The 24,827-nt window shown below is 56.5% G+C and overlaps 1 protein-coding gene across 4 annotated transcripts in view; it reads right to left on the reverse strand.

The window, feature by feature from the left end:
* ZNF385C (zinc finger protein 385C) overlaps window positions 1-22,433 on the reverse strand; it is a 61,079-nt gene extending 38,646 nt beyond the window's left edge. The window contains exons 1-2 of one of the 4 annotated variants that reach the window (XM_079328002.1): window positions 22,254-22,433; window positions 4,384-4,632 (exon numbers count right to left, since the gene is read on the reverse strand). In XM_079328002.1, the coding sequence (XP_079184128.1) occupies window positions 4,384-4,632; window positions 22,254-22,290 (286 nt within the window). In that variant the 5' untranslated portion in view covers window positions 22,291-22,433. The remainder of the gene's footprint in view (window positions 1-4,383; window positions 4,633-22,253) is intronic. The other 3 variants (XM_079328007.1, XM_079328003.1, XM_079328004.1) reach the window with 3 other exon arrangements.
* Window positions 22,434-24,827: the final 2,394 nt, after the last annotated feature.

Genomic DNA, 24,827 nt, shown 5'->3' on the forward strand with positions numbered 1-24,827 from the left:
CCCCAACGAGAAGGGAGAACCCTGGGAGTGAGCAGAGGGAAGGAAAATGTACAATTACCCAATTTAGATTCTTCAAATTATTTCTGATCCCAGCCAACATCTTTAAGACATGAAAAAACCACATTATATTTCTCCCACTGAGATTCCAGGTTATTCAAATCTGATCTGAAAAGCTATTTTTGCTCATCTTTGCTCACAGCTGAAGGGAGCAGCCGAGGCCAATGGAGCAGGAGGACTCCGTATGTTTGTCCTTCATAAATTCACAGAAGCTTAAAATCTGAACCTTGGTGCTGCTTGGGCACAAGGTATTGATCAGCACCTGGCAGATGCAGGGTCAGTCCCAGCCAAATGTTAAATCCCCTTTAACACTTGGGCTGGGCATGGGAAGTTTGGGAGAGCCTGATGTGCTGCCAGGGTACCCAGTGATGGATGCTGTGAAGTGACTCCCATGCCAGCCAGATACCAGCCTGTCCCTGCCAAATTTGTCCCAAAAGTCCCAAAAGCAGGAGAGCAGCAAAATTCTGCAGGAGGTAAGGAAGAAGGAAAAAGGAACAATTTTTCCCCTGGCATTGCTGGAGCAGGTCCTGGCAGGCACCAAGGCTGGGCACAGCAGGGAGCTCCATCAAGGGCTGATGTGAAAATGTTCCAGGCCTGACCTAGTGGTGACATGACCACTGCACCCCGATTAGTCCCAATTAGACCCTAATCCCACATGTTTGCAAATTATTTAAATCAATACCTTGGGATTATTGCAGACAAAGCCCTGTTGAACATGGCTGAAACGGATTGGCACCAGTTTGCTGGGTAATGAACAGCTGAAAGGCTGTGACAGCAGGGAGCAGTGGGGGAAGGAGGAGGGAATGCAGTGAGCAACGAGCTGCCAGAGCACACAGGGCAGGGTCATGGAAAAGGAGCATGGCCCAGGATCACAGAGCAGCATGATGGAGTGGGATCACACACCCTGACTGGGTCAGACACACCAGTTCCCTCCCTCTGCTGCTCTCCACCCCAGGGCACAGCTCTCCCAGGTGCTGCTCTGGGTGGTTTTCAGCAGTTCTCTCTCAGCAGGGCTCCCCCAGACTCCTTGGTCAGTGCAACAGGCACTGCCCAGCCTCAGGCACCACGACCCCAGCTCTGCAGGAGCCATTCAAGGGGAGTGGGCTCCCTGCCAGCTGCCAAAATCAGGGGGTTCATCTGGCACCACCCATGAAACCCAAAATAATCCCACCAGCAGCTGCCAACCCCCTCAATTCCCAGAGCAGCCCAGGCTCCTCTGGGGTCCCCACATCCCCTGCTGGGGGCCCTGCTCTCTGCTGCAGCCCAGTGATGCTGAAGCTGTCACAGCGATTTCTCTGCTCATCTCAAACCTTTCTGCTCCCAAACACGCATGGACAGACATTTCAGTGGATAATTGGGAAAACCAGGACCTTTCCCTTTGCATGGAACTGTTCTTGCAGGGCTGTGTTGCCAAGGGGGGGGGGGACAGCATTGGGCAGCCAGGGAGAGGGTCAGGGTACACAGTGCCAGGGGTATTGGAGAGCAGCAAGAGCTTGAGACACGAATCAGCCCCAGGGCACAGCTGCCTCCAGGTGCTCTGGGGGCCCTGCCTTGGCATTCAGTTTGGGGGAGCAGCTCAGCAGCCTCCAAAGCCAAGAAAAGTGGTTTGAGTTGGTCTCAGGGTTTGTGTGAACCCTCCTGGCACAGGACATGCCTGAACAGTGTGTCCTTCCCACAAACCCTGGCCAAAGGGGTGTGAGCTGCTGTCAGCTCAGATTTGCCTGGGAAGCCAGAGCTTGTGCACCAGAGGAGAGCTTCCCTCTGCCTTTCAGGGAGATGTGGCACAATGCTCTGCTAGCAGCCTGTGAGAACTGTTCTTTGCATCCTTTTTTGAGACACTGGTGGAAAGGACTTTTGGGGAGAGCAATGGATCAGGATGTGAGTCCTGTGATCCAAAGATGACCCAGGAGGAGGGCAAGCAGCAGCCCCCTGTCCATGCCCTGGCAGCCACTGGCCTCCTTTTCAGGATGGCTCAGCTCTTCCTGCTCATTCAGCACCAGGCTGTGGTTTGCTTCCCGAGCACTCTGAGAGCAAACTGAGATGGCTTGGGCTCCCTGGGAAATCACAGGCAGTAATTAAATCACTCGTGACCCATTTGGATTAGAACTGGCATCTGCGGCACGAAAACGTCTTTCATCTGTGGGCACCCTGTACCCAATCACAGCTTCACCATGATTCCATACAGGACAACAAGGATCTGGGATCTCACAAAATGAAACGTGTAATAAGCAATAATTTGTTTTTAAGTTGGGGGCTTTCTGGTACAGAGCTAATGAATTGTAATGACACTGATTAGCATGTTTGCCAGCGATGCTCCTCTGCAGCTCTGCTCCATGAGATGCCAGTGATCACAGTCTGTGCAGGAAGAACAGATCTCAGGAGCCAGAGGGGAATGGGGAGACTGAGTGGTGGCTGGGAAATTGCCTTTGATGTAGCTGTAGATGTCAGCATGAGAGAGAGATTCCAGCCCAGAGGAACATCCCATCTTTGTCTAACTCAATTATTTCATTTAATGTACTGTCCTTAACCTACCAAGACACCCCCAGTGCTGACACTCCACTGGAGACCCGTGTTAGCCATTCCTGTCTGTGGGCTGTGCCAGGCTGAGCCCAGCCCCAGAGCAGACAGCTGCCCAGGAAGGGGTCATTGTTCCCAGGACTGCATTTCCTCAGCACCTGAAGGTGCAGGTCTGGCTGGTGAAGAGCTCCTAGAGGAGTGTATGGGGGAGGGCAAGGCTTCCCCAGCACCCCATTGACCTGCCAGCCCTGCCTGTGCCCTCCTGCCCTGCACTGCAGCCCAGCCAGGAGCTCCTCCTGCACTGTCCTCAGCTCCCTGGGGCAAGGACACATTTTAGGGGGACACATATGGCACCAAATCCCCCAGTGCCAGTGGCAGAACCGTGCAGAGGGGACACAGGAGTCACATCAGTCAGCTCCCAGCCGCCTCAGGAGGCTGGGAAAGGCTCACAGTGACAATGCTGGAAGTGACATTTTTAACCAAAAGTGCAGGGAAAGGTCAGCTCCAGCGGGAACAGGAGGGACAGGGAGGCACAGGGAGCAGCTGCTGCCTGCAATTTCCCCACATAAGCAGATCAGAGCCCTGAGCACACAGGAGCACTGTGCCTTGCCTGGCAGAGCAGAGAGTGGGGGGGACAACAGCGTGGGGCCCTGGGGCTGTGACATGGCACAGGTCAGGGACAGTGCAGAAGCACAAAGAGCAGACTGGAATGCTCCAAGATTCTTTGGCTCAGTAGGAAATGCATCCCTGGACAGCCTCCCATCAGGCCACAACCAGATTGAGGGGAGAAGTTGGAAGCTGCAGGCTGGAATTTATGAGCCCTATCCCCATTAAAATAGCCTGTGATATTTCCATCTGTCAGTAATGTTGATGAAGAGACCTGCTCCTTTGCATATCCCAGGCCTTACCCAAACAAAACCAGCACCAGTCAGGGCAGGATTTAGCACACAGATGACTATTGCTGTGCTAGGAATTTATGGCTCCAGCCTACCCAGTCTCTACTAAGAGCAGGAGCAGGGAACCATATAATCTTTAAGGTCTCTTCCATCCCAAGGCATTCTGTGATTCTATGCAATTCCCTTGGTTTGCTGCTAATGACAAACCCTCACAGCCAAAGGCTCAGGTGGAGCAGGTCAGCCATGGTGACAGGGTGACATTTCTGGGCACACTTCCCTGCTTTTGTGCATAAAATCTGCAGCAGCCAGCTGGGCCCAGCCAGGTGAATGCTGGCAGATGGCACAGAGGGCAAGTGAGTCCTTGCCCTTGCACAAGCTCCTGCCCAGCAGCACAGCACCTGCACGTGACAGCATTGCTGCCATGTGCCAACATCCCTGCCACAGCCAACAGGTGAGGCACCTCAGCACCAACATCTAAACAGCATTTTGAATCAAACTCAGCACAGACACAGGAGAAGTGCACAGCAGGAGCACAGTCAGGTTGGCACCTGGAAAGCAGCATCCAGCAGCCCAGCAACTGACAGCTACTCCAGCCTTGGACACGCATGTCCCTGCTGCACAAACCATCTGCAGAAGGCACCCACAAAGACAGAGCAGCAGCAGCTACTCTTGCACATGGACAAACCCACGTGTGCACCCCTCTGCTGCTGCAGAGTGACCTCCTGGTCCCTAAAACCACTTGAGGGCTGGCAGTGACAGCTGGGGGAAGCCCTGCAGTCCAGGCAGACCAGCAAGTGACAGACGCCAAGGACAAAATACAGCATTTCCAAACTTTTCCACGAGCCCAACAGAGCAGTTGTGCCAGAGCAAGGGCAGCCTTTGGGCAACCTTGACCTGCTGGGTGGGCTCCTACCTGGGGCTGCTGGCATCTTCCCCTTGTTTAGCTGCTTGAGGCGCTTCTGGTGGGACTTGCCGTTGTAGTGGATCTGCGCCTGTGCAGCCGAGTTGAGCTGGATATTGCAGACCTCGCAAAGTGTGAACGACTGGTGCTTCTTCTCCCGCTTCATGCGCTGCTCGGGCTGGCTGGGGGGGCAGCTGGCCTCCTCCACCAGCTGCACTGCACTCTCGGGGCTGTGGGATGGGCTCAGGGGTCGCTTCATGCCTGCGGGAGGAAGGACAGACCCACTGTGAGGACAGAGGGACAGGAACAGGCGCCAGGTGAGGCAGGAGAGCCCAGCACGGGTCCCAATGCCTGTGGTGTGTCTGAATCTGGGGGGATCCCTGAGCAACTGCAACAGCGTTTGGACAAGGTGACACGAGCAGCAGCATTCCCAGGAGGTTAGTGCTGGAGTAGAAAATAACTCACTTCTTCCAAGTTTCCAGCTCTAGATGACACTCCTTGTGTCAGGACAAGTCTCTCTGTTCACTCGTGGGCAGCACTGCGGGTTGGCCCAAGGCAGAGTTAGGATGGAACCAAGTCTCTGCAGGCAAGAGATTCAGCTGGCAGGACTTGTGTGTGGTGAGGGTGTCCCAGAGCCCGTGCCCAGCATGGGAGGAGAACGACTGTCACTGTCACTGTCACTGTCTGCCACCAGCAGGTGCCTGTCCTGAGCACGGGGCTCTGTGGGACCAACTTGCATCGGGAGCTGCAGCCCCAGAGCCGCACAGCGACACCCCAGAGAAGAGCTGTCCATGGAGAGCCTGGGGCCATCTGGGGACAGCCCTCCAGCGGCCTTTGCCTTGCAGGGACACTGTTCCTGCTGCCCGACCCCGAGCTGGGAATCGGCGGGACATCCAGAGCAGCCTCGAAGGCGCAAAGGTCACCCGAGCCCGCTGATCCAGTTACCACCTCGGAGCTGGCAGCTGCGGCTCACAAATACTCGCCGGCACGCCAAGGGGCCGAGGCAGGGGCCGGGGTGTCTGTGGGTGACCAGGCCGGACCCAAGGGTGCCCTGCAGGGATGTCCGGGGACCGTGCGGGACTCGCCGCCCTCGGGCAGCAGGGACCGCACCGGGGCTTTGGCTGTCCAAAACCCCGCTGGGCCGTGCCGGCGTGGCCGCCCCCCAGCACAGCGCCCGGCGGGCTGCGAGGGTCCGGGCGGGTCCAGCGGGGAGCTCCCGGTTCGCTGCAGCCCCGGCCGTGGCCCCGCGGTGGCGCCGCCGCTCCGCGCCCGTCCCGCGCGTGGGTCCCGCGGCGGCGGAACCGGGGATGGGGACGGGGAACGGCGGGGACAGGGCGGGGAAGGGGGACAGGGAACGGCAGGGATGGAGGGGATAGAGGGAACAGGGGGACGGCGGGGACGAGACGGGGACAGGGGGACGGGGGGGACAGCGGGGATGAGGGAACAGGGGGAATAGGGAACTGCGGGGACAGGGGGACAACGGGGATGGGGCGGGGACGGTGAACGGCGGGAATGGGTCAGGGGCTGGGAACAGGGTACTGCGGGGATGGGAGGGACAGCGGGAACAGGGAACTGAGGGGATGGGAGGGACAGGGGGCCAGGGGACAGCGGGGACAGGGAACTGAGGGGATGGGAGGGACAGGGGGCCAGGGGACAGCGGGAACAGGTAACTTAGGGGATGGAGGGCACAGGGGGACAGGGGACAGCGGGAACAGGGGGACAACGGGGAAAGGGAATAGCGGCGACGAGAGGGACAGGGGGAGCAGAGAACTGCGGGGACCGGGCGGGGACCAGAGGGACAACGGGGACAGGGGACAGCGGGTGATGCCTGAAGGCACCGCGTTCCCCTGGCAGGTCGGGGGTGCGCTACCACCCACCCACCCACCGGGTGAGCCCCGCTCTCCTCAGAGGGTCTCGGCCCCTCCCTGTGCCCCGGAGGTGGCCACGAGTGTCTCCATCAACAGTCCCGCTAAGCCAAGAGGAGCGGGAGGTTTTCCCACCAGCTGTTAACTGAACTGGAGGCCTTTCCCAGGATAACCATTAGCAGAGCGACCGGAAAGCAGATCTGGGAGACGATCAGCAGCAGGAATTTGAGCCGGGGCCTCAGGGACGCAGCGGGACACGCGGCACGCCAGCCCAGGCAGGTCGCCGGGTGCCCTTGGCATCCTCCCCCTCCCCGGGTATTTTTAATGCAATTACATCCCAGGACGCAGAGCTAAAATTGGAACATTATGTGGACAAAGTATCCCCAAAGTCTCCCTCGTCTTTAGAACGGGCGCTGCTGTTGCTCTGATTAGGCAGCAGCTCCTGTACCGGCTCCCGGGGCAGCGTTTGAAGGTCTGTCCTAATTGCACACACACTTGTCTCATTCACTTAATTTCTTCTGCGTCTGTTCTGCTTCTCAGGTGTCAGGGCCACCAATTGGGTGGCTGGAACAGGTCATGGCACGTGTGCAGGATGGTGGCACCCTGTCTGATGGCTGCTTTGGGACAGATTTCACCTTTTCAGCAAAGTGTTGGCCAGGGTGTGGGGGGCTGCTAACTTTAACTAAGGCAAGGTGAAGTGACACCTCCAGGGGCTCTGAGCAGAGGGTCACCACATCCCAGCTCCACCACCCATCCCACCCCAGGACCGATGAGGTCAAGCTTTTGTCTCCTCCATGCAGGAGGATCACAAAAATTTGCAAACTTTTGGGTAGTCTTCCCAAGGGTTCTCCTGGATGGGGGAGATGAGCTGCCACTCACCCACCACTCCCCAGATTGGACCTGGCTCATCAGCATCAGTGACACCTCCCAGGACCCTGAGGACACCCTGACACCTGTACTTCTTGCTGCCCTTGCCTCAGAGCCAAGGGCTCTGCTGGCCTCACAGGGGATGTCCCTTTGGCTGCTGGTTTTTTGAAGGAGACCATGCTGAGCAATCCTTTACTCAGCTCCTGAATGCAAAGCAAACTCCAGAAGCCACAACTTCCCATACAGGCTGCAGTCACTGGAAGTGGCTGTGTGCCCACCCATTGTGCTAAAGCACAACCACAGCATCCCACAGCATCCCACAATGTCCCACAGCATCCCACAGCATCCCAGAAAAGTCCCTGGCTGGGCATGAGATACATCAGTGGGGCAGTGAGGTGCTGGCCAAGCTACAAAATCCTGATGAGAGGGCAGGTTTGATGCAGTCAGGTCCTTTCCCTCACTTTCTGCATTGTGAATAACCTGGGGGCAGACCCATAAAGGCCACCCTGGGCACAGGGAGTGCTGTTATCCCAGCCTGAACAGAGGTTCCCATGCACATGGAACCTGAACATCCTTGCAGGGATGTTCTCTTAGTGCCCTACCCCAGCAGGGACCCTCCTGCCATCAGCACCAGTTTGTGTCCCTGGCCTGACCTCAATAGATCAGAACCTCCCCCCAAGTCAAAATGCCTTTGCCACAGAGCTGACAACAGCTAACTGGGAGATCTCTCCATTCAGCAATATGGGATCAAGGAAAACACTGCCTGAACAGAAAGTGCATGAAATTGGTAAGAGAGCAAGAAAACTGAAGAAAAAAATCTTATTTGAGTTTATTAGATTACATTCTGCTGAATCCACCTTACTTGCCTCCAGTTGAGTGCACACAACAGAAAATAAAAGCAGCAGAAGTAAAATAAAGTGTTGGTATGAAAGTGGCCACCAACAGTTGTCACAAAATTCCCTCAAACCCCCTGAGTAAGGACCAGTTTTGTGGTCCCTGTTCACTTTGGTAAGGACAAGAAAGCCAGAGCTGCCACAACACCTCACCCAAGCACAACTCAAAATCACTGCATCCCATCACCTCAGGGTTTGCACCACCAAGCAACTCTGTGATCCTGCCAAGCACGTTTGCACCAGGGCCCCCAGCTCCAGAACCACCAGTGAGCCCCAGCAGCCCCACCATCCTCACAGACCCCTCACCAATTTCCAGCCCCCCACCCATCTGGGCTCAGGACACAGCAAAGCCCCTTCAAATCAGCACCTGGTGCCCCAGCCTGGCACAGGAGGCTCCTACCTGGTGCTGGTGAAGGCAAAGCCGAGCCCTGCCCTTGGCTGCTGCCCTTGTGCCACGGCCCTCGGGGCACCGCAGCCGCCCCTACGCCCGGAGAGCTGCAGCCACTTGTCTCGTATTTCAAGGAGCGCTTCGGGCGCGGTTCGATCGCCACTCAATCAGCCCTCATCAGCAGCCTCCGGCCGGGAGCCGGCACGTCCCAGGCGGTGCCCGTGGCTCAGCGAGTGCCCGGAGGGGCCGCAGCGTCACGCGGGGCGGCGGGCGCCAGCTGGCAGGGGGTGACACTGGGGGAGCCACCTTCAGCCAAGAGCAGGCGGATGCACCTGGCAGCAGCTCTCAGTGACAGGGAGATGGGGCAATGGGGCAGCTCTCCATGTGTAACTTCGTGGAGAGGCACTGGCTGGTTCTGGAGGGAGGGGAAGGTCCCTGGGCTCGCTGCTCTGCCCTGGATGTGGAGGGGACCTGCTGTGGCATCAGGAGATGCTTCAATGTCCTGGCCTGAGAGCTGAGCAGATCCAGGCAGGTTTTGGAAGGGCCTGGCCATGCCTGCAGCACTTCCAGCATTTCGTAACACTGCATCAAACCAGCTGCCCCCCCAGCCCTGACATATGCTCTGCTAATGCCAGAGCAAGGCACATTTTAGGATCAGTCCATAAACCATCAGAGCAAGGATTAGTGTGAGCTGTCTCTCCTCAAGGGCTGCAGGCTGGCTCCTGGCACTGGAACCAGGGCACACACAGGGCTCAGACCACCCACAACCCTCAGCTCTGAATCCCCCAAATGCCCAGTTCTTACCCTCAGATGCTGTCCAGGGCTCCCCTCAGCCCTGTTCCCACACACTGAAGGGCAGTGGGACATCTTGCAGCCTGCCAGGAGGGCAGGGAGCATCACACGAGCACGGGGCCACTGCACCATCCTCTCCTTTGCACATCAAGATCATTAACACCGCAGGGCTGCGTGTCCCCTGAATCAGCAGATCCCAGCCCTGTTCCCAGGCAGTGAGGACAGCTGAAACCCAGCTGAAGGAGAGCCATGGAGGGGACAATGCTGCTGCTCTGCAGCAGGGCAGGGAATATGCCTGTCCACTCTAGTAAGCAAAACCTGGGCAGTGCCACCTCCTCTCAAACCAGCAGGGAAAACAGCAAAGCAAACAGAGGCAGGGAGTGTGACATTCTGTCCCAGGGCTCAGCTGTAGGTGTGAGCACAGTGCAGGGGGCAGTGGGAGAGGAAGGATTGAGGATCCATGATCCATCACCCCACTGGCCGTGCACCCCTGGCCTCTGTGCTGGATGAGGAGAACCTGACAAGATCACAGCATCCTTCAGGATTCTCGTGGTCAGCACAAAGATTAGGGCAGAGCCAAATCTCACAGAGCCACTATGTTCTCTTGGGAAATAAAATAAAGAGAACTCAGGGAGAATCTGAGCCCTGGCAGCACCTCATGCTCCCCTCGCTGCTCATTGAAGCTGCCACAGGGAAGTTCCCAGAGAAGATTTCCACAAGTGCAGGATCCAGAATGAGATCCAGGCCAGCTCCTGGGGAGCTGCCACCCCCACTTCAGGCACTGACAGCAGCAGTGCCACTGGAGGCACAATGCCACAAGCATCAGCACGAGCACCATGGTGGTGGCATTGCCAATCCCCTTCCCCCACCCTCATGTTTCTGTGGCAAAGGTGACAACACCCACCACGAGCACTTACAGTGGTGAGCAGAACTCCAGCAGGTCCCACAGCAGAGGAGGGCATGGTCTTCCCTCCCAGCTCCCCTCACTCCTGCATCTGGGTCAGGAGCTTTCCAGGGCAGAAATTGGCTTTTAAGTGAGTCTGTGGAGAGCTGCTGGCTAACAGGAGACCTCCAGTTTAAGCTGGAGCTCCCAAAGGCTCCTCTATTACCACGCAAATTAAATATTTGATAGTGCTAAGCAAGTGACATTTGCAGTCTGGTCACGCCAGGGGTATCAGATAGAGATATTTGCAATGGGATCTGTTTAAATCCATGTAGTGCTTTGGATCCGTCCATCAAAACAAGCCCAGAGCTTTATTAAAATCAATGTTATCAAACACCCTGCTGGGGGAGGCTCTGGTGGTGGGGCTGGGGGCAGCTGAGCTCTGCTGAGCTGAGAGGCTGCAGTACAGTGCAGCTTCAGAAGGGATTTTTCTTTAGAATTTAAGAGTAGCAAGAGACTTATCCCTACCTGCAGCTGTGGGAGGGAGATTCACTGCAGCAGAAAAAAAAAAAAAAGAAAGCACTTATTTTATATGGCCCAGCCCCATATGGAATCTGTTTTCAATCAGATCTCTTATATATGAGAGATTTCTGATACCTGACACCAGATCAGGCATGCTCCCATTCCAGATCCATCAGACACGTGTTCCAGAAACTGCCATAAAGTTGTTCAGTGTGGCAAATACCTGATTCCCTTCCCTAGCTCAGCAAGGCTGGATGGAAACACACTTAGTCAAAGTATAACAGAACTACTTTCATTACCTCCCCCAAAAAAGAAACATAAAGGCTGAAAAGGACTTTCTGCATCTGTCACAGGAGAAGTGACAAAGTGACACAGAGGCACAGGCAACTTGTTGACAGTGAACGCCCTTCACGGACAGATTTGGGGAAGATTTCCTTACCAGCAAGCACATGGCTCAGTCCCATCAGCTGTGGTGGGAGGGGAGGCTCCTGAGCACTGTCCCAGGATTGCTCTGGGTCTGCCCTTGGCCCAGAGCTCTGGGAAGAGGGTCCAGGGACAGCCAGACACCCCAAGGTGGCTGTGGGGCCACCCCACCCTTAGCTCCATCTGCCCCAGTTCCATGGCACTTGGCATGGTGCTGAAGCTCCCAAACCTCCCAGCTGCTGGGGAAAGTTTGCAGAAGCGTCTGGAGCTGAAAAGCAGATGACAAGTAAAAAGAACCCCGAATTTATTGTTTTCTCAGAATTTAGAGTGGGAGGAAGGAAAATGGGACGACCCATGATTTTTTAATGCCTGCAGTTGGCAGCTCCATATTTAATGTGACAGCATCCCTTTAAGAAAAATATGTTCATACACAAGAAAGAAAATAAATTGGCGAAGCAATTTGCTTTCAAGCTAGGCTGACAATTCCCCACTCCCAACGTTTTGCTGCAGCCTTGGATGAGCCTCAGTGGCCAGCATTCCATGCTGGACAGGGATCATCTCAGAGGTTAAGGATGCTTCACTGGGTGACAAGCCCATCTGGGAGCAGTAATTTATCCCAGAGATGTTGTGAAGAAAGAGTGGAAGGAATAATTCATTGTGTGTGAAGCGACAAGGAGACTGTTCTGTCATGTTACCACACTGACAACTCCCTGACACAAACAGAGATGTTTGTTACAGAGCCTGAACCCACACGATCAAAGGGGCTTCTGCTTTTGGGGTAGAAAGGGAGACAGTGAGGAAAAAAACACAGGAAGAAAGGAAAAGAAGAGCTAAATCAAAGCCTTGTTACCATTTCTTATGAAAGAAACTTGTGAGAAATGCTCTTTGCAGAGCAATTAGTCACCAGGATCTGAGGCAAGCACCCAGCAGGACCCACTGGGGCTGGGGAGGAGCATCCTAGTGTGGCTGCTCAGAGCAGCCTGGGGGGACATGAACCAGCTGGCAGTGCCAGCAGGATGGACCTGTCTGATAGGGACAGAATGATGGCACCAGAGCCAGCGAGAAGAGAGGTGTCAGAAACCAGGGTCCAAAACCATCCCTCACTTCTTCATTCCCCTCAGCTGAGGGTTGGGGCTCCCCAGAATGATGTTGCACTCCCAGCACCTGAGGTTCCTGCTGACAATGGCAGCTCTGAAGTCAAACCCCTAAAGCCTTGAGCTTGGTGATGATGGTGCCACACCCAGGGGTGGCACAAAATCCCTGAATCCCCAGAGGTGCTGCTGAGGGGTCCCCAAGAATGATGGAGGTGCAAGGGATCCTGCCCAGGAGCATTGGCCTTCAGCCTCAGTTCACATCTTGAAGCCCTGAGTCGTCTGTGAACACCAGGATGGCAGAGCTGACAGGCAGGGAAATGAAATGGGACAGATGATAATGAATTGCCCACATCCCTCAGCGTCTCCTGGATGTGGAGTAATGAAGTTATACACTGCTCACTGGCTGGAGGACAGAAGAAGAGTTTCAGAGCTTGGTTTTAATCAGCTCAGTGACAAGCATGGCCTGGATTCGTTCCCTCCTCTCACCACGGTTTGGTGTCTCTGCTCCTCTCCCAGCTCCCAGCTCTGCCAGCCCCAGGACCCACTGCCTTGCTCCTGCAGCACTGGGATGAAGCTGCAGGAGCCCAGTCACAGTGTGAGAATCCTGTGCTGTGCTGGAGGTCATCGGTGTCAGGAGAGAAGCACGTGTATCCAATTAGACTGGGAAACCTCTGCCCCCAGAAGGGCAGAGGGCAGCGAGCATTGGCTGGCAGCACAGGTGGCAGCTGGAGTATTTATTTGGGCAGCACTGTTAACGTCATTTAATGAGCTCGGGTGGGTCAGCGTTCCTGTTTTAAAGGAATTCTGAAATGGACTAATGAAAAGTTACTTATATCCCTGCCATGGAGACAGCCCCACTCCTGCTCCCTCCTGCTCACCGGCTCTGAGACATCTCCCTGCTCCTTCTCTGTGCTCACCTGCCTCCCACACGTGCATGACACTGCCACCAGTGCCACGCTGTCACCACAGCGACTGCCACGCTGTCACCAGAGGGTCCCTGGCACAGGGGAGACAGAGCTGGGCTGGGCACGGCTCGCAGTGAGCAGCACGGAGCCGCGGCTGGGCCAGAGGCTGGTCCCTCCATAGGATATTCCCAGGATGGAGCCTGGGAGCTGCAGCTCCTCCAGCCCTGCGCTCCGTGCTGCGCATTCCAGGCAATGGGAAACGCGGTGGCGAGGCGGCCCGGGCAGAGAGAGGGGCTGCTGACAAGTCCGTCTCCTGCCGCACAAAGTGCCCGTCCGTGCCAAGGGTCCGAGCGTGTCCCTGCGTGGGCGCAGCGCCAGGATGGGAGAGGCAGCCAAGGCACGGCCCTGCGAGCTGCCCCGGGACTGCGGCGGGGCCGGGATCCCCACGGGGAGCCCCGCAGTCGCCAGCCCATCGCCAGGGCTCCCCGGGCCGTGCGGGGCACAGCGGCGGGAGCTCAGCTCCGCTGGCAGCTGGCGAGAGGCGGAGGCGTTGCTGTTATGAAAACATGCGAGGGCTGTGTCTGAAAACATTGTGAGGAGCCAGCTCCATAAATAGGCCCTTTATGGCTCTTCCCTGCGCTGAGACAGGCTCTTTCACACACATTTGGCTCCGGCACGGCGGGTTCCGCGGCTAAAACAGCCCCGTGCCGGGTGGGGGAGGCTGGGGAGCCCCGGGACACTGAGGCACAGAGCCCCCGGTGCCACCAGCAGCCCCGAACAGCAGCTTGTGTCCCCTCAGCGATACCCGTGGGAGGACAGAGCGGGACAGTGACCCGTCTGTCATGGGACACGGGCAGCAGCTGCTCCGCTGTCACCACCTCCGCTCGCAGCGCGCCCCGGCGCCGCAGCACACGGCCGCGATTAATCAATGGGTTCATCAGCGAGTTGGCATTAATTGAGCAGCTCCCGCGGAGCCCAGTGGTCTGTCGGGTGTCAGAAGCCGTGCGTGCAGCAGCAGCTCTCCCCTGCTTTCGGCCGCATCCATTTAACGCGGTGACAGCTCGGTTTGTGCCCCCTCAGCAAACGTCCCCCGGTGTGGGAGCACTGGTGACTAAAGCAGCGGGTGAACGATTAGTGACTCAGCGCATAATTTTGCTCATTTTGTGCCTGTTTTTAGCGCGGGGAGGACAGAGCTCACACAGCAAACTCTCGCCAGGCACCGCCACCGCTCCCTCGCAGCGTCCCAGCTCCGGGCACCCACCTGGGGCTGGAGATCTTCTGGCAGGCAAGCATCTCTCTGATGTGGTTCTGCCATGGAAAACAGGGAGGAGAAGCTGAAAAACACTGCCAAGGGCTTGGGCTTGCTCTTCATTGTCCCTTTTATCGTTTCCTTTCTGACCTGGGAAAAGGCAAGGGGAGCCGGCTGCGCCGCTCACGCCGCGCTGGCGCTGCCCCGGCAGCCGCCTTCAGCAAGAGCCGAGCGCTGAGCTCTTGTCTTGGCGGTAGCTGATGTCTGCAAGCACCAGATGCTGGCTTGAATTAAGAAGCTCTTTGAGCTGGAATTGTGCTGGACACCCAGCGCTGTGTGAACGCTGCCAGAGGAACCTCTGCCCTGACCACCTGCATCAGCCCCAGGACCTTGTGAATGGCTGCTTCCCGCAGGCTGGGACAGCGACAGGGATGTGGCAGCAATTCCCTCTCATCGTTACAGACAGGACAGCCACAGCCCGGCAGCCGTACGAGTGCAGAAACCCGACAAGCGAGAGCAGGTCCAGCGCTGGGTGACTCCGTGTCCGGCAGCGCTGACCCGGCTGTGTCTGCACCTCCAGGTGATCCGTGCAGGAGAGAATGAGGACAATGCCCTCGGCACTGCTACCACACCTGGACGGATCCCCCTCCATCCAGGGGGACGAGCTGAGCCGTTCACAGGTGCCCCCATGCCACCTCCCTTGTGCATGGATCTGTGTGATCACACAACCAGTGTGACCAACGCAACCAGTGCCAGCTGCCAGCCAATCCCATCTCCCACGGGAGCTGCTGTTGATGCTGGCAAATGTCACCCAGGGTCACCAAATTCCCTCATGGGGTCAGAGTGACACAACCCCAAAGCAGTTTCGGCTCCAGCCACCGCGGAGGACAGTAAATTGTCACCTCACTAAAGCAGCTTTGTCTTTGCTTTCTCTTTAATGATTTCCCAGCTGCTTCCCCATTTCAGCTGATAATGGGACTTCACTCTCTATCTGGGTCTGAGAGGCGCTTGCCTTGTTCAGGCTGGAGAAAATCAATTCCCCTCTCACTCAAGTCTTTGCAAGACAGATGAACTGAAGATCGTGCCTGCCTGAGCAAAATATTTATTCAGTCTGGGAACAGATTTACTTTTGAACCTTCTATAAATACAGCTGAGGGCCCCCATTTAATCCCTTACCAGAAGACCTAATTTTATTTGTTTTATGTTTTGAAGAATTCTCCCTTTTCCAATCCCTTGTCAGCAGGTGAAGAAAGGCAGGATTTTTGGCACTCAGCTTGGCAGTGGCACAGCCAGCAGTGCTGGGCAGCCAGTGCCTGATCCCACTGCAGGATGGGGCTCAGTGATGAGAGGGTGACCCCTGCACTGCTGGGTCTGGGCTCTGCAGGGTTTCCTGCTCTCTGTTGCTGATTTGCACCCATCAAAGCTCTGCTGGAGCCAGGGCAGGCAGGGAGAGGCCAAATCCTCACAGAGGCGTCTTTGTGACCCTGCCTGCCCTGCCCACATGAGGATTCCTGTGCTGAGGGCAGAGTTGCTGTCTCAGCAGGGCCATTCACAATCCTCTGCAGCCCCTCGAGACCTGACACCACCTTCCAACAGACACATCACTCCCTCTGCATGAGCCCCCTGGGACCAGCCACGCTTTGCTCCACCCACAACCAAAACTGGCTTCATTCACCGTGTGTTAATGAGGATTTGGAGGGGCAGATGTTTGTTGGTGATGCAGCAGGTACTGCACCACCAAGTGCCTCTCCCCATCACTGTCCCCACGGGGTCACACACCTTGTAGGGACCCTGCCTGGGACACACCACCCTGACCCTCCAAGGATCCTGCATCGTGCCCTGCCTGCATTATTTCTGCAGAGGGGTTGGGCTTTCCACCTCTGGCAGGAGAAGGAAAAGCTGCTTGGCCAGCCAGGGGTGGGTGGGCATGGGGAGATGCTGCCAGGATGCTCAGGGGCATCATCTCTTTGTCACACACCACCATGTTCTTGCCAGAGGGTTTGCCCAAGTCTTTAGGAGGAGAAATGTTCCCAAGGACAAACTGAAAAGCTTTCCCAGTACCAAGCAGATGCCAAAAGCCAGCAGATGCTGCAGCTGATTTTCTGCCACCAGAACCCACCTTGACACTTCCCTGGGTCAGAGCCCCATGCCCATGGGAGCAGCACTGGCACTGTGGCAGTGCTGGCAGCAGCCAAGTTTTGGAGGTGCAGGTGGCTGCCAGGTGTCTGTAAATCCCTTTGACTCATCCTCTGCCTAAGTCAGCATCAGTCAGCATTCATCCTGCCCTGTGCACTGCTTTGTGCCTTCTATAGGTAATGGAGCACACAAGTCATCACCTCTCTCCACATCTGGCCAGGAAGGTGAGATTCTGGCACAGCTGTGAACCCTGCAGTACCAGTCCCAGGTCCCTCCCTGAGTTCTGCAGCATCTCCTAGCCAGGAGTGAGCTCCTGCACAGACCCAGGTTGGATAGACCCCAGCCTGGCCAAGGGAATTGCTATTTTCCCATCTGGCATATCCCCAGTCCTTGGAAGACTCCTCCAAAGGCACAGCATGCTCTACACCACAACTGGCTCACTTATTTGACACACTTATTAAATTGTTATTACACCTGTTGGCTAATTACCTCCTCTGGAACCAGAAGTCACATAAATTTGACATTGACCTGTGCAAACCTGCAGCCCTACAGATGCTGGCTGGGTCTGGGGGGCTCAGTGGAACTTGGGAGAAGTGGGGAACTGGGAACATGGCTCTGTGGAAGTGTTCCCCCATCTCCCAGCAGGATGAGGAGTGATGAGCCCAGAGCCTTGTTGAACCCCCTGCATCACACACCCGGGGGTGCCAGCACTGCCCTTCCAACACCCTCTGCCTCCCCGAGCACAGATTAATCCGGGAGAGCTTTAATCTGCTAAAGCCCTTTCATAACAGCCCTCAAAAATAAGCCTGGAGAGTTCCTAATACTTCTTGAAAATTTGGAGTTGGGGTATTTATAGGCTCTGGCCTTGCGTGAGACGAAACTCACCCAGCACTGGGCGGGAGGTGGAGGAACCTGCTCGGGGGGAGGCACTGCCTGAGCTCAGCCCTGGCCCCCCAGCCCGGCCAGCAGCCACTCCCAGTCTCCTGCTGGCTCCATAACAAGCTCTCCTTGTTTGGGATTTTATGTATTTTTTTTTCCTACAAGCATTTCAGGCTCCTCAGAAGAGGCTCTAGCCCGGCGCACAGACCGGCTCTGTGCCTTTAGCCCTTCAAACGAATGCAGAGCAGCAGCTTCCGACCAAGACAAACAGCAGGGACGAGGCTGAGGAGGCTGAGGGCAGCAAGTCACACACAGTAACACAGAAAGTTCGGGAAAATCTCCCAAGCCCCCAGAAATGTGCCAGAAATTACCCACATCCACAAAAAACAGGAGGCTAAGGTCCTGCTCTGCTGGTTTCCAGTTGCCACCAGTGGTGGTCATTGGCATCTCTGGTTCTGGCAGAGTCCAGTGAGCCTCTGGACATCCAGGGCAGCATCACAGTGGCATCTGCAAGTGCCAAGATGTAATTAGCAAGAGGAAAGTCATTGGCTCCATGTCTCTCCTGTTCCAACAGATAAAGGGACAAATATCCTCCGAAAAGCTCTCAGCCCTTTGCCGTGTCATTTTACAAAAATGAGACCAAAGATATCCCCCAGTTAGTGGCTGCAGAATTCTCTCATTTCCCAGGCAGCAGAGCTCTCACAGAACTGGGAGGTGATAGGAAGATGAGAACTTCCTCTGATCTTACATAGGCAAACCCACCCCACATTCAACAGTTCCTTCATCCCCCTGATGTAGAGCAAGAGCCAGCGGGCAGATATCAGAAAAACTCAAACTGGAAACAGAGTGGCATCAGCCTGACTCCCAACAGAGACACCCCAGCTCATCCCCTGACTGCTGAGCACAAGGCAGAGGAGTGAGCAGAGCTGGCACAGAGCTGCAGGATCAAACCTTTGGGCCAGAGGAATCCAGAACCAGCAGGGATGCTCAGTTCCCTCAGCACCCTGACCAAGGGCCAGCAGCTGGAGCAGCTCCTGACTCCAGGCACACAGGCACACACACAGGGCTTCACCTCAAAATGTTTCTTTTGCAATTTCCCAGTGATCTTTCTTATCAACTAATTAAAAAATTTCCATAATTAGGCCAGGGAAAATCACGACTTGGGAACGTTCCCATTTCAAAGCTGCACAGATTTGTTGGGTATCAAGGGCTCAGAGCCCTCACCAGAGCCAGGTTTCCCCAGAACCCTCCCCCATGACTCAGCCTGACCCACCCTTCAGGGCCCCACAGACCCCAGCCCAGCACCAGCCCCTCTCCCTGGCACCCTGGAAATTCATCCTGGGGAAAAAGCTGCTTACATTGCAGGAGGAAAAGTGGTGTTTATTAAAAAACAACCATAAAGGGCCCTCTTACAGCAAGAGATTCTCACTATGAGAGTGCCTTCAGCCCCTGAAGTCAGGAGTGCTTGGGGAAACAAAGTTCCTGCTGTGCCCAGAGCCTGGTGTACCTGTGCCAGCCCTGCTGCCAAGGCTGGCACACCTGGTGCCTCTGAAATACCAACACCTGCCTCAGGGAGCACCAGGGAAACTCCCACGGGACCTGGGGCATCCCCTGCCCACAGAGAAGCTCATGGCTCCTAAATCTGCAGGTTCCCTTTGATGACTGGCAAGTAAATTGTTGTATTTCTAAGAGAAATGGAGCAGTTGTTACAGTGCAGCTGCAGCCTGGGTTTCCTTGAGAGCACAGACATAATTCCTGACAGGGGCTTTCTGACACAGAAATTATGGCGCTATTTTGGAGGCAATCTCAGAACATCACACTAAGAAACAACCTTTGTACATCACAATATCGTTGCTAAATTGACAAATAGACCCTCATGGGCTTCATTATTCTGCTCTGGGTGCACATTTTTGCATTTTTATCATCCATAGAAATGATTAAAGAGCTGCAGAACTGAGGGCTCTGGCTTTGGAACACTCAGACTCCAGTCCTGATCGAGCTGAGAGCAGGAGAAGCAGTTGGAAGGGCTGCAGGGCTCAGGAAGGGAATCTTTGCCTCTAGGATGTGTGAGTCTGGCACATTTTGTGGACTGTCCCGTGTTTCCACAGCAGGTTTTCTTTTAGCTTTGGGAATTCACCAGTGTAAAGCAATGTGACTGACATATCCAGCACTGGACTGGGAATATCCATGCAAAGGTGCTTGCTCAGTTAATAGCAGACTTGTGTTGTGCACTTGTAGCAATTCATTGACCTCCCCAGAAACATTAAATAAAAGCCAAACAGGAGGAAGATGCTCAGAAATACAACAAATAAGAGCCCCAAGACCAGGGTTCCTTTACCAGCCACCAGACAGTGTCTGAGGATGCTGGGGCAATGCTCAAGGAGTATTTTTGGGTTGGAATGGCTGTAGATGGCCACAGTCAGGTGAGCTCCTGGTGCCACTCTGCTGGAGCCACAGCATCACTCCAGCCTCTGCACATTCCTGCCCATGGGGATGAGCAGCAGGAGGGTGCAGGCAGAATGAGCTGGGGCAGCTCTGCCCTGTCCCTGTCCCTGCCCATGTCCCCATTGTCCCACGGAGAGGAACCCTGACCTGGGACAGCTGGGAACACTAGGCAGAACATAAACAGTGCAGAGAGCATCAGCCAGGCACTGGAGATGGATGGGATGGGATGGGATGGGATGGGATGGGATGGGATGGGATGGGATGGGATGGGATGGGATGGGATGGGATGGGATGGGATGGGATGGGATGGGATGGGATGGGATGGATGGGATGGGATGGGATGGGATGGATGGATGGGATGGGATGGGATGGGATGGGATGGCTGCTCCAAGCCCACTGGCAGAGCACACCCCAGCAGAATGGTACCTCCTCAGCTGAGCAGCCAGACCCCAACCCATGGGCAGGACATGCAGCCCTCCACAGTCCAGCACTCGGGTCCAAGCACTGAGGCCAGTGAGCCACCAGCCCCCCAGAATATTTATTACTCTTGGGACTATTAAACCAGCCTCCAGTTTCTCTGTACAGACTCTGTCAGAGTCGAGCAGCACTCGGGCAGCAAGAGCAGCCACTCTAGAGCCCCAGCCAGGCACGATGAGATGCCAGCTCAGGGATGCTCAGGGTGTACAACTCACAGCAGGGAGGCTCAGCCTGGCATGATGTCACAGCCCTGCTAAGGCAGAGCTCAGCTCGGTGCATTCACAGACACAGCCACATCCAGGGTCACACCAGCCTTTTTTTTTCCAGTGCACGTGGCAGACACAGAACAAGCATGAAATCCACAGCACATGGTATCATCACCCTGCCCTGAATTCTGCATATGGCAAGAGAGTTTCTGCTGGGCAGAATCAAACTGGCAGTTCCTGAGGGACCAACACAGCTCCTCCATCCCCACAGATCCCTTCCACTCAAGTGACAAACACCATTCAGCCAAGCCACTGGGCTGGGTGCTCCATTGGAAAACACCTGCAGTCACTTCTAAAAAGTCAGTGGTGGTGGATTTGGACAGCAGTGGCTGAAGGAACTCCAAGCTAGGCTGGCAGGCAGGACAGAGACTCATTTATCCCCAGGCTGTCACACACAGTAGCACTGCCCATTGATGCTATTTTCAGGCACTGTACCCCACACGCAGACACAGCAGCTCACAAACATCTCCACTCCCCACTCAGACACCCCAGGTAATAGGTACACAGTGCTGAGCAGGGCAGGGGCAGCTCCTGCCTCACATTTACACCTAAAATTGCTCCCATGGGGCAGAGGTGCTGCCATACTTCGTGGGACCCACAGACACATCCAGCCCTCGCAGGGGCAGCTCAAGCAGCAAGGTGCCAGTGATCTGGTGCTGATCCCTGCACACTGGTGAATCAGCCCTTAGAGCCTCCTGCGATGCCAGGCTCTAGACCCTTCACCCTCACACAGGACCGTCTCCTCTGTTTAAGCAGCACTTACAAATGTTGCCCTGAAAACAAATTGCAGCCTCCTGTGCCAAGATGTTGTTTTCTCACACGCCCATCCAGCAGGATCGGCGCTCGCCGCCCTGCCACGGCGCTGCCGAGGGCAGGCACAGGCACGTCCCTGTGCCGGGATCCGTGGGGTTCGCTCTGGGGCACAGCAAGCCCCAGCCCTGCTCACCCCCATGCAAACTCCTTAAAAGCTTCCACCATATCTCCCTGCTGCTCCAAGTTAACAGCAGAGTCTATTGGTAGTGGCCAGCGTGGAGCGGTCAATCCGCTGAGTGTGGATTCTGCTTCTGCCTCCACATTCCCGGACTAGGGGACCACGCTGCTCCCACCCGGAGACACAGCCAACAGAAAGCGCTTTTGTACAGCTCTCTGAAGGTCTTTTTCCGTAAGAGCCAAGAGTCCCCGTGGAGGCAGCCAAAGCCTCCATTCCCAACACAGCTCTCCAAGTCCCGAGCCCTGCACGGACTCAGGCAGCTCCAGGCACCCTGCGGGCAAGGCAGGGCACACGCAGGGTGTGCTGTGCCCACCGACCAGCACAGCCGGGCCCAGAGGCCGCTCCACCGCCCCCCGCCCCGGCACCTGGGCCAACACCTGGGCCAACGCCGCCCACGGCCAGGCGCTGCCGCTGACCGCAGTCCAGCACACACCCATGGGGGTCCCACGCCGTGCACCCCACAGCAGGACACCCCGGGATTACCGGCACCCAGCGGGTCCCGCTCGGCGTGGGAACCCGCGCCGGAGAGGGGCTGCTCCTCGGGAAAGTTCCGCTCAAGAAGTTTCCCTCCTAGCCTGACCCCTCCGGGTGCTCGGTGGGGCCGGGGATCCGCCGCCCCCGCCGCCCCTGCCCCGCTGGATGGAGCGAGCCCCGGGCGAACATCCGGCCGCGACCCCGATTCCCGGGACCCCTCCAGCGCATCTCCCCCACCTCCCACAACTTTCCTAAGCCTACAACTCCCCGTGCCCACAGCCCGGCCCGGCTGGCCGCCGCTCCCGGCAGCCCGGCCGCCCCCGCCCGCCCTACCTGCCCAGCCGCCCGGCTCCGCCGCCGTCTGCAGCATCTTCCCGCCGGCTTCTCGCTCCCGGCCGTGCGAGCGCGCTCTCGGAGGAGGAGGAGGAGGAGGAGGAGAAGGAGGAAGAGGAGGAGGAGGAGGAAGGGGGGGGATGAAGGCAGCGCGCGCGCCGCCGCGGTCCAACCCCCCCTCGGCGCACGGAGTGGGAGGGGGAACGGCGGCGGCGCATCCCGGTGCTGCATCCCGCAGCTGCATCCCGCAGCGGCGCCAGCGGCTCGGGGACATCCTCCCGCCGCGCAACCCTCGGTTATACCTACCCCGGGCTGGGGCGGTGGGAACACAGCGGCTGCCCCGGCTCTTTCCGGGGGATTTGGGGGGTCGGTGAGGTGTGTGTGAGGAGCGCAAAGGAGGGTGACACAGCGGGGCTATGGGGAGAGCACCCGAATTTTTGGGTACTGAGATGCCGTGTGCGAGCAGCGCCCTGGAGAATGGAGGGTCAGGTCTCAGAGGGTCTCCAGCCCCGCACCCTGTTGGCAGCAGACAGCCGGGCTCTCCAGGGAGGTGGCACCGCCGGGGGCTGCAGTTCTGCCGATGGCAAAGCTCTGGTCTGACCCAGGCCCAGCAGAGAACCTTGGCCATGCCCGGGCAGCCCGGCTGCTCCAGGAGGGTAAAGCGGAGCCAGGGGCGGGATGGAGGGAGGGGGCTTGCCGGGAGATGCTGTTTGCTCCTCAGCCATCGCGGCTGGAGCACAAGGTGCCGCCAGGCAAAGGCGTCTCTGCTGCCGTGCTCCCGCCTTGTGCTAAGATCAACAATTTAAGTGCAAAAGTCTGAGCTGGCCTGTCGCTGTCATCATTGTTAATATTTTAGCAGCTCCCAGAACCTTTCAGCGGGGCCACACAGTGCTGACACAGGAGAGGAGATATAAAAGCGTCCTGCTGCCCGCCCCAAGGAATAAGCTGTCTAGACACGTTATATAATCACATTTTGCCCTCCGCCAGGACACTTTGCAGAGGATCTCAAAGCACTTCCCAAAACTGCTGATTGAGCTTTGGGAGGGAACTGCTCTGGCCAGGAGCCCTCTCCTCTGGAGCAGGTATTCAGGGGCTGCTGTCTCCCAGAGCAATTGCCTGCTCACTGCTTTGCCTCCACTAAAACACAGAATTGATGCCAAGGGGCAGAGGTGTGATTGGCCTGGCAGAGGCTGGAGGCTGCAGAAGAGGGGGCAGAGCACCTGCTGCTCCAAACCACTCCACACCCACAGGTGCCCATCCCTGCAGGAAGCTCCAGGGCCACCAGCAGCAAGGGAAGGGGAGCCAGGAGCAAGGAGTCCCAGTTTGACCTAATTGTGGGTCTATAGATCCTGGAACACAAGCAGGTGGCTCAGCAGCAGCAGATCCCACCTGTCCACTCCAGGAGTCCCTTTCCCCTCTGCTGTCAGAGTCAGGTCCCCAGGAGCAGCAGTGTGGCTCCACTGAGCCTCATCCTGGCTCATCATAAATCACTTTGGGTTTTCAGAACCCTTTTGCCAAAGCTGGTGCATTTGTTTGCTGTGCCATCTGATTTTCACAATGTAGGATGGTTTTTTTTTTGTTCCTCCCTATAAATAATTACAGGCACTCTAATGGATCTCAAACTTTACAGTACCTTGGCTGTCAGAAGCCTGATGATGATGGTATAGCCTTCTCCAAGGAGCAGAGGTAGGGCTGGGACTCCTCCACACCTTTTTCATTTATTTTAACCCTTTCAGCCTCATCCTGCCTCCACCACAATGCAGAGAAGGGACTGTACTCCCCTTCCAGGCATGGGGATCAGGAGGTGCAGAGATGAGGTCTCTTACCTGACCCACAGCTCCAAGAATTCCAGCACTGGAGAGCATGGACACATTTCTTCCCCTCCATAGGAACTCTGGCTTCTCTCTTCCAAGGGCAGCCCTTCACTCCCCAAGATACTGTTTGTGCCAAGACCACGGTCACCCTCCAACATTTTGGTTTGCTGCAGATATCTCCAAAGCTGAAGACAAAACTCTAAACAAGGAGAAGGTCATCTCCAGCTGCAGCACCCTGAAGTGCCATGGGACAGAGCAGCAGAAGGCACAGCACATCCAGCCCCTCCATCACATTGCAGTTGTACACAAAGTTTCTCTCAACCCCATTCTCAGTTCTGTACAGCAACTTTTGTGCACTTGAAGAAGCAGAAATTATTCTCCTAGGAGACAGGATCAGGCACTGCCAGGAGAGAGGGAACTGTGAGGGAATGGGCACTGCCAGGGCAATGCTTCCTCCTCCTTCATGTTTCTGGAGCTCAGCACCTCTGCTTTCAGTAAACAGGGACTTTTACAATTACACCAGTGTTCTACCTCCTTTGGCAGCTCTGACATCCCACAGGGAAGTGCTGGCACTGCCCAGGGACACTGGTGGCACCTCTCCAGTGAGACAGGTGATGGGTAGGGGTGACATGATGCAATTGAGACTTTGCCAATCCCAAATGTGGAACCAAAGGACCCCAGGGAAGGAGGATCCCTCCTGCAGCACCCACTGGGGTCCCAAAACACCAGCTCTCTGCAGTGCCCAGCTCTCCAGGTGCAG

The sequence above is a fragment of the Erithacus rubecula genome (assembly GCF_903797595.1).
Source record: "Erithacus rubecula genome assembly, chromosome: 27".
In the NCBI taxonomy this organism is placed as follows: Eukaryota; Metazoa; Chordata; class Aves; order Passeriformes; family Muscicapidae; genus Erithacus; species Erithacus rubecula.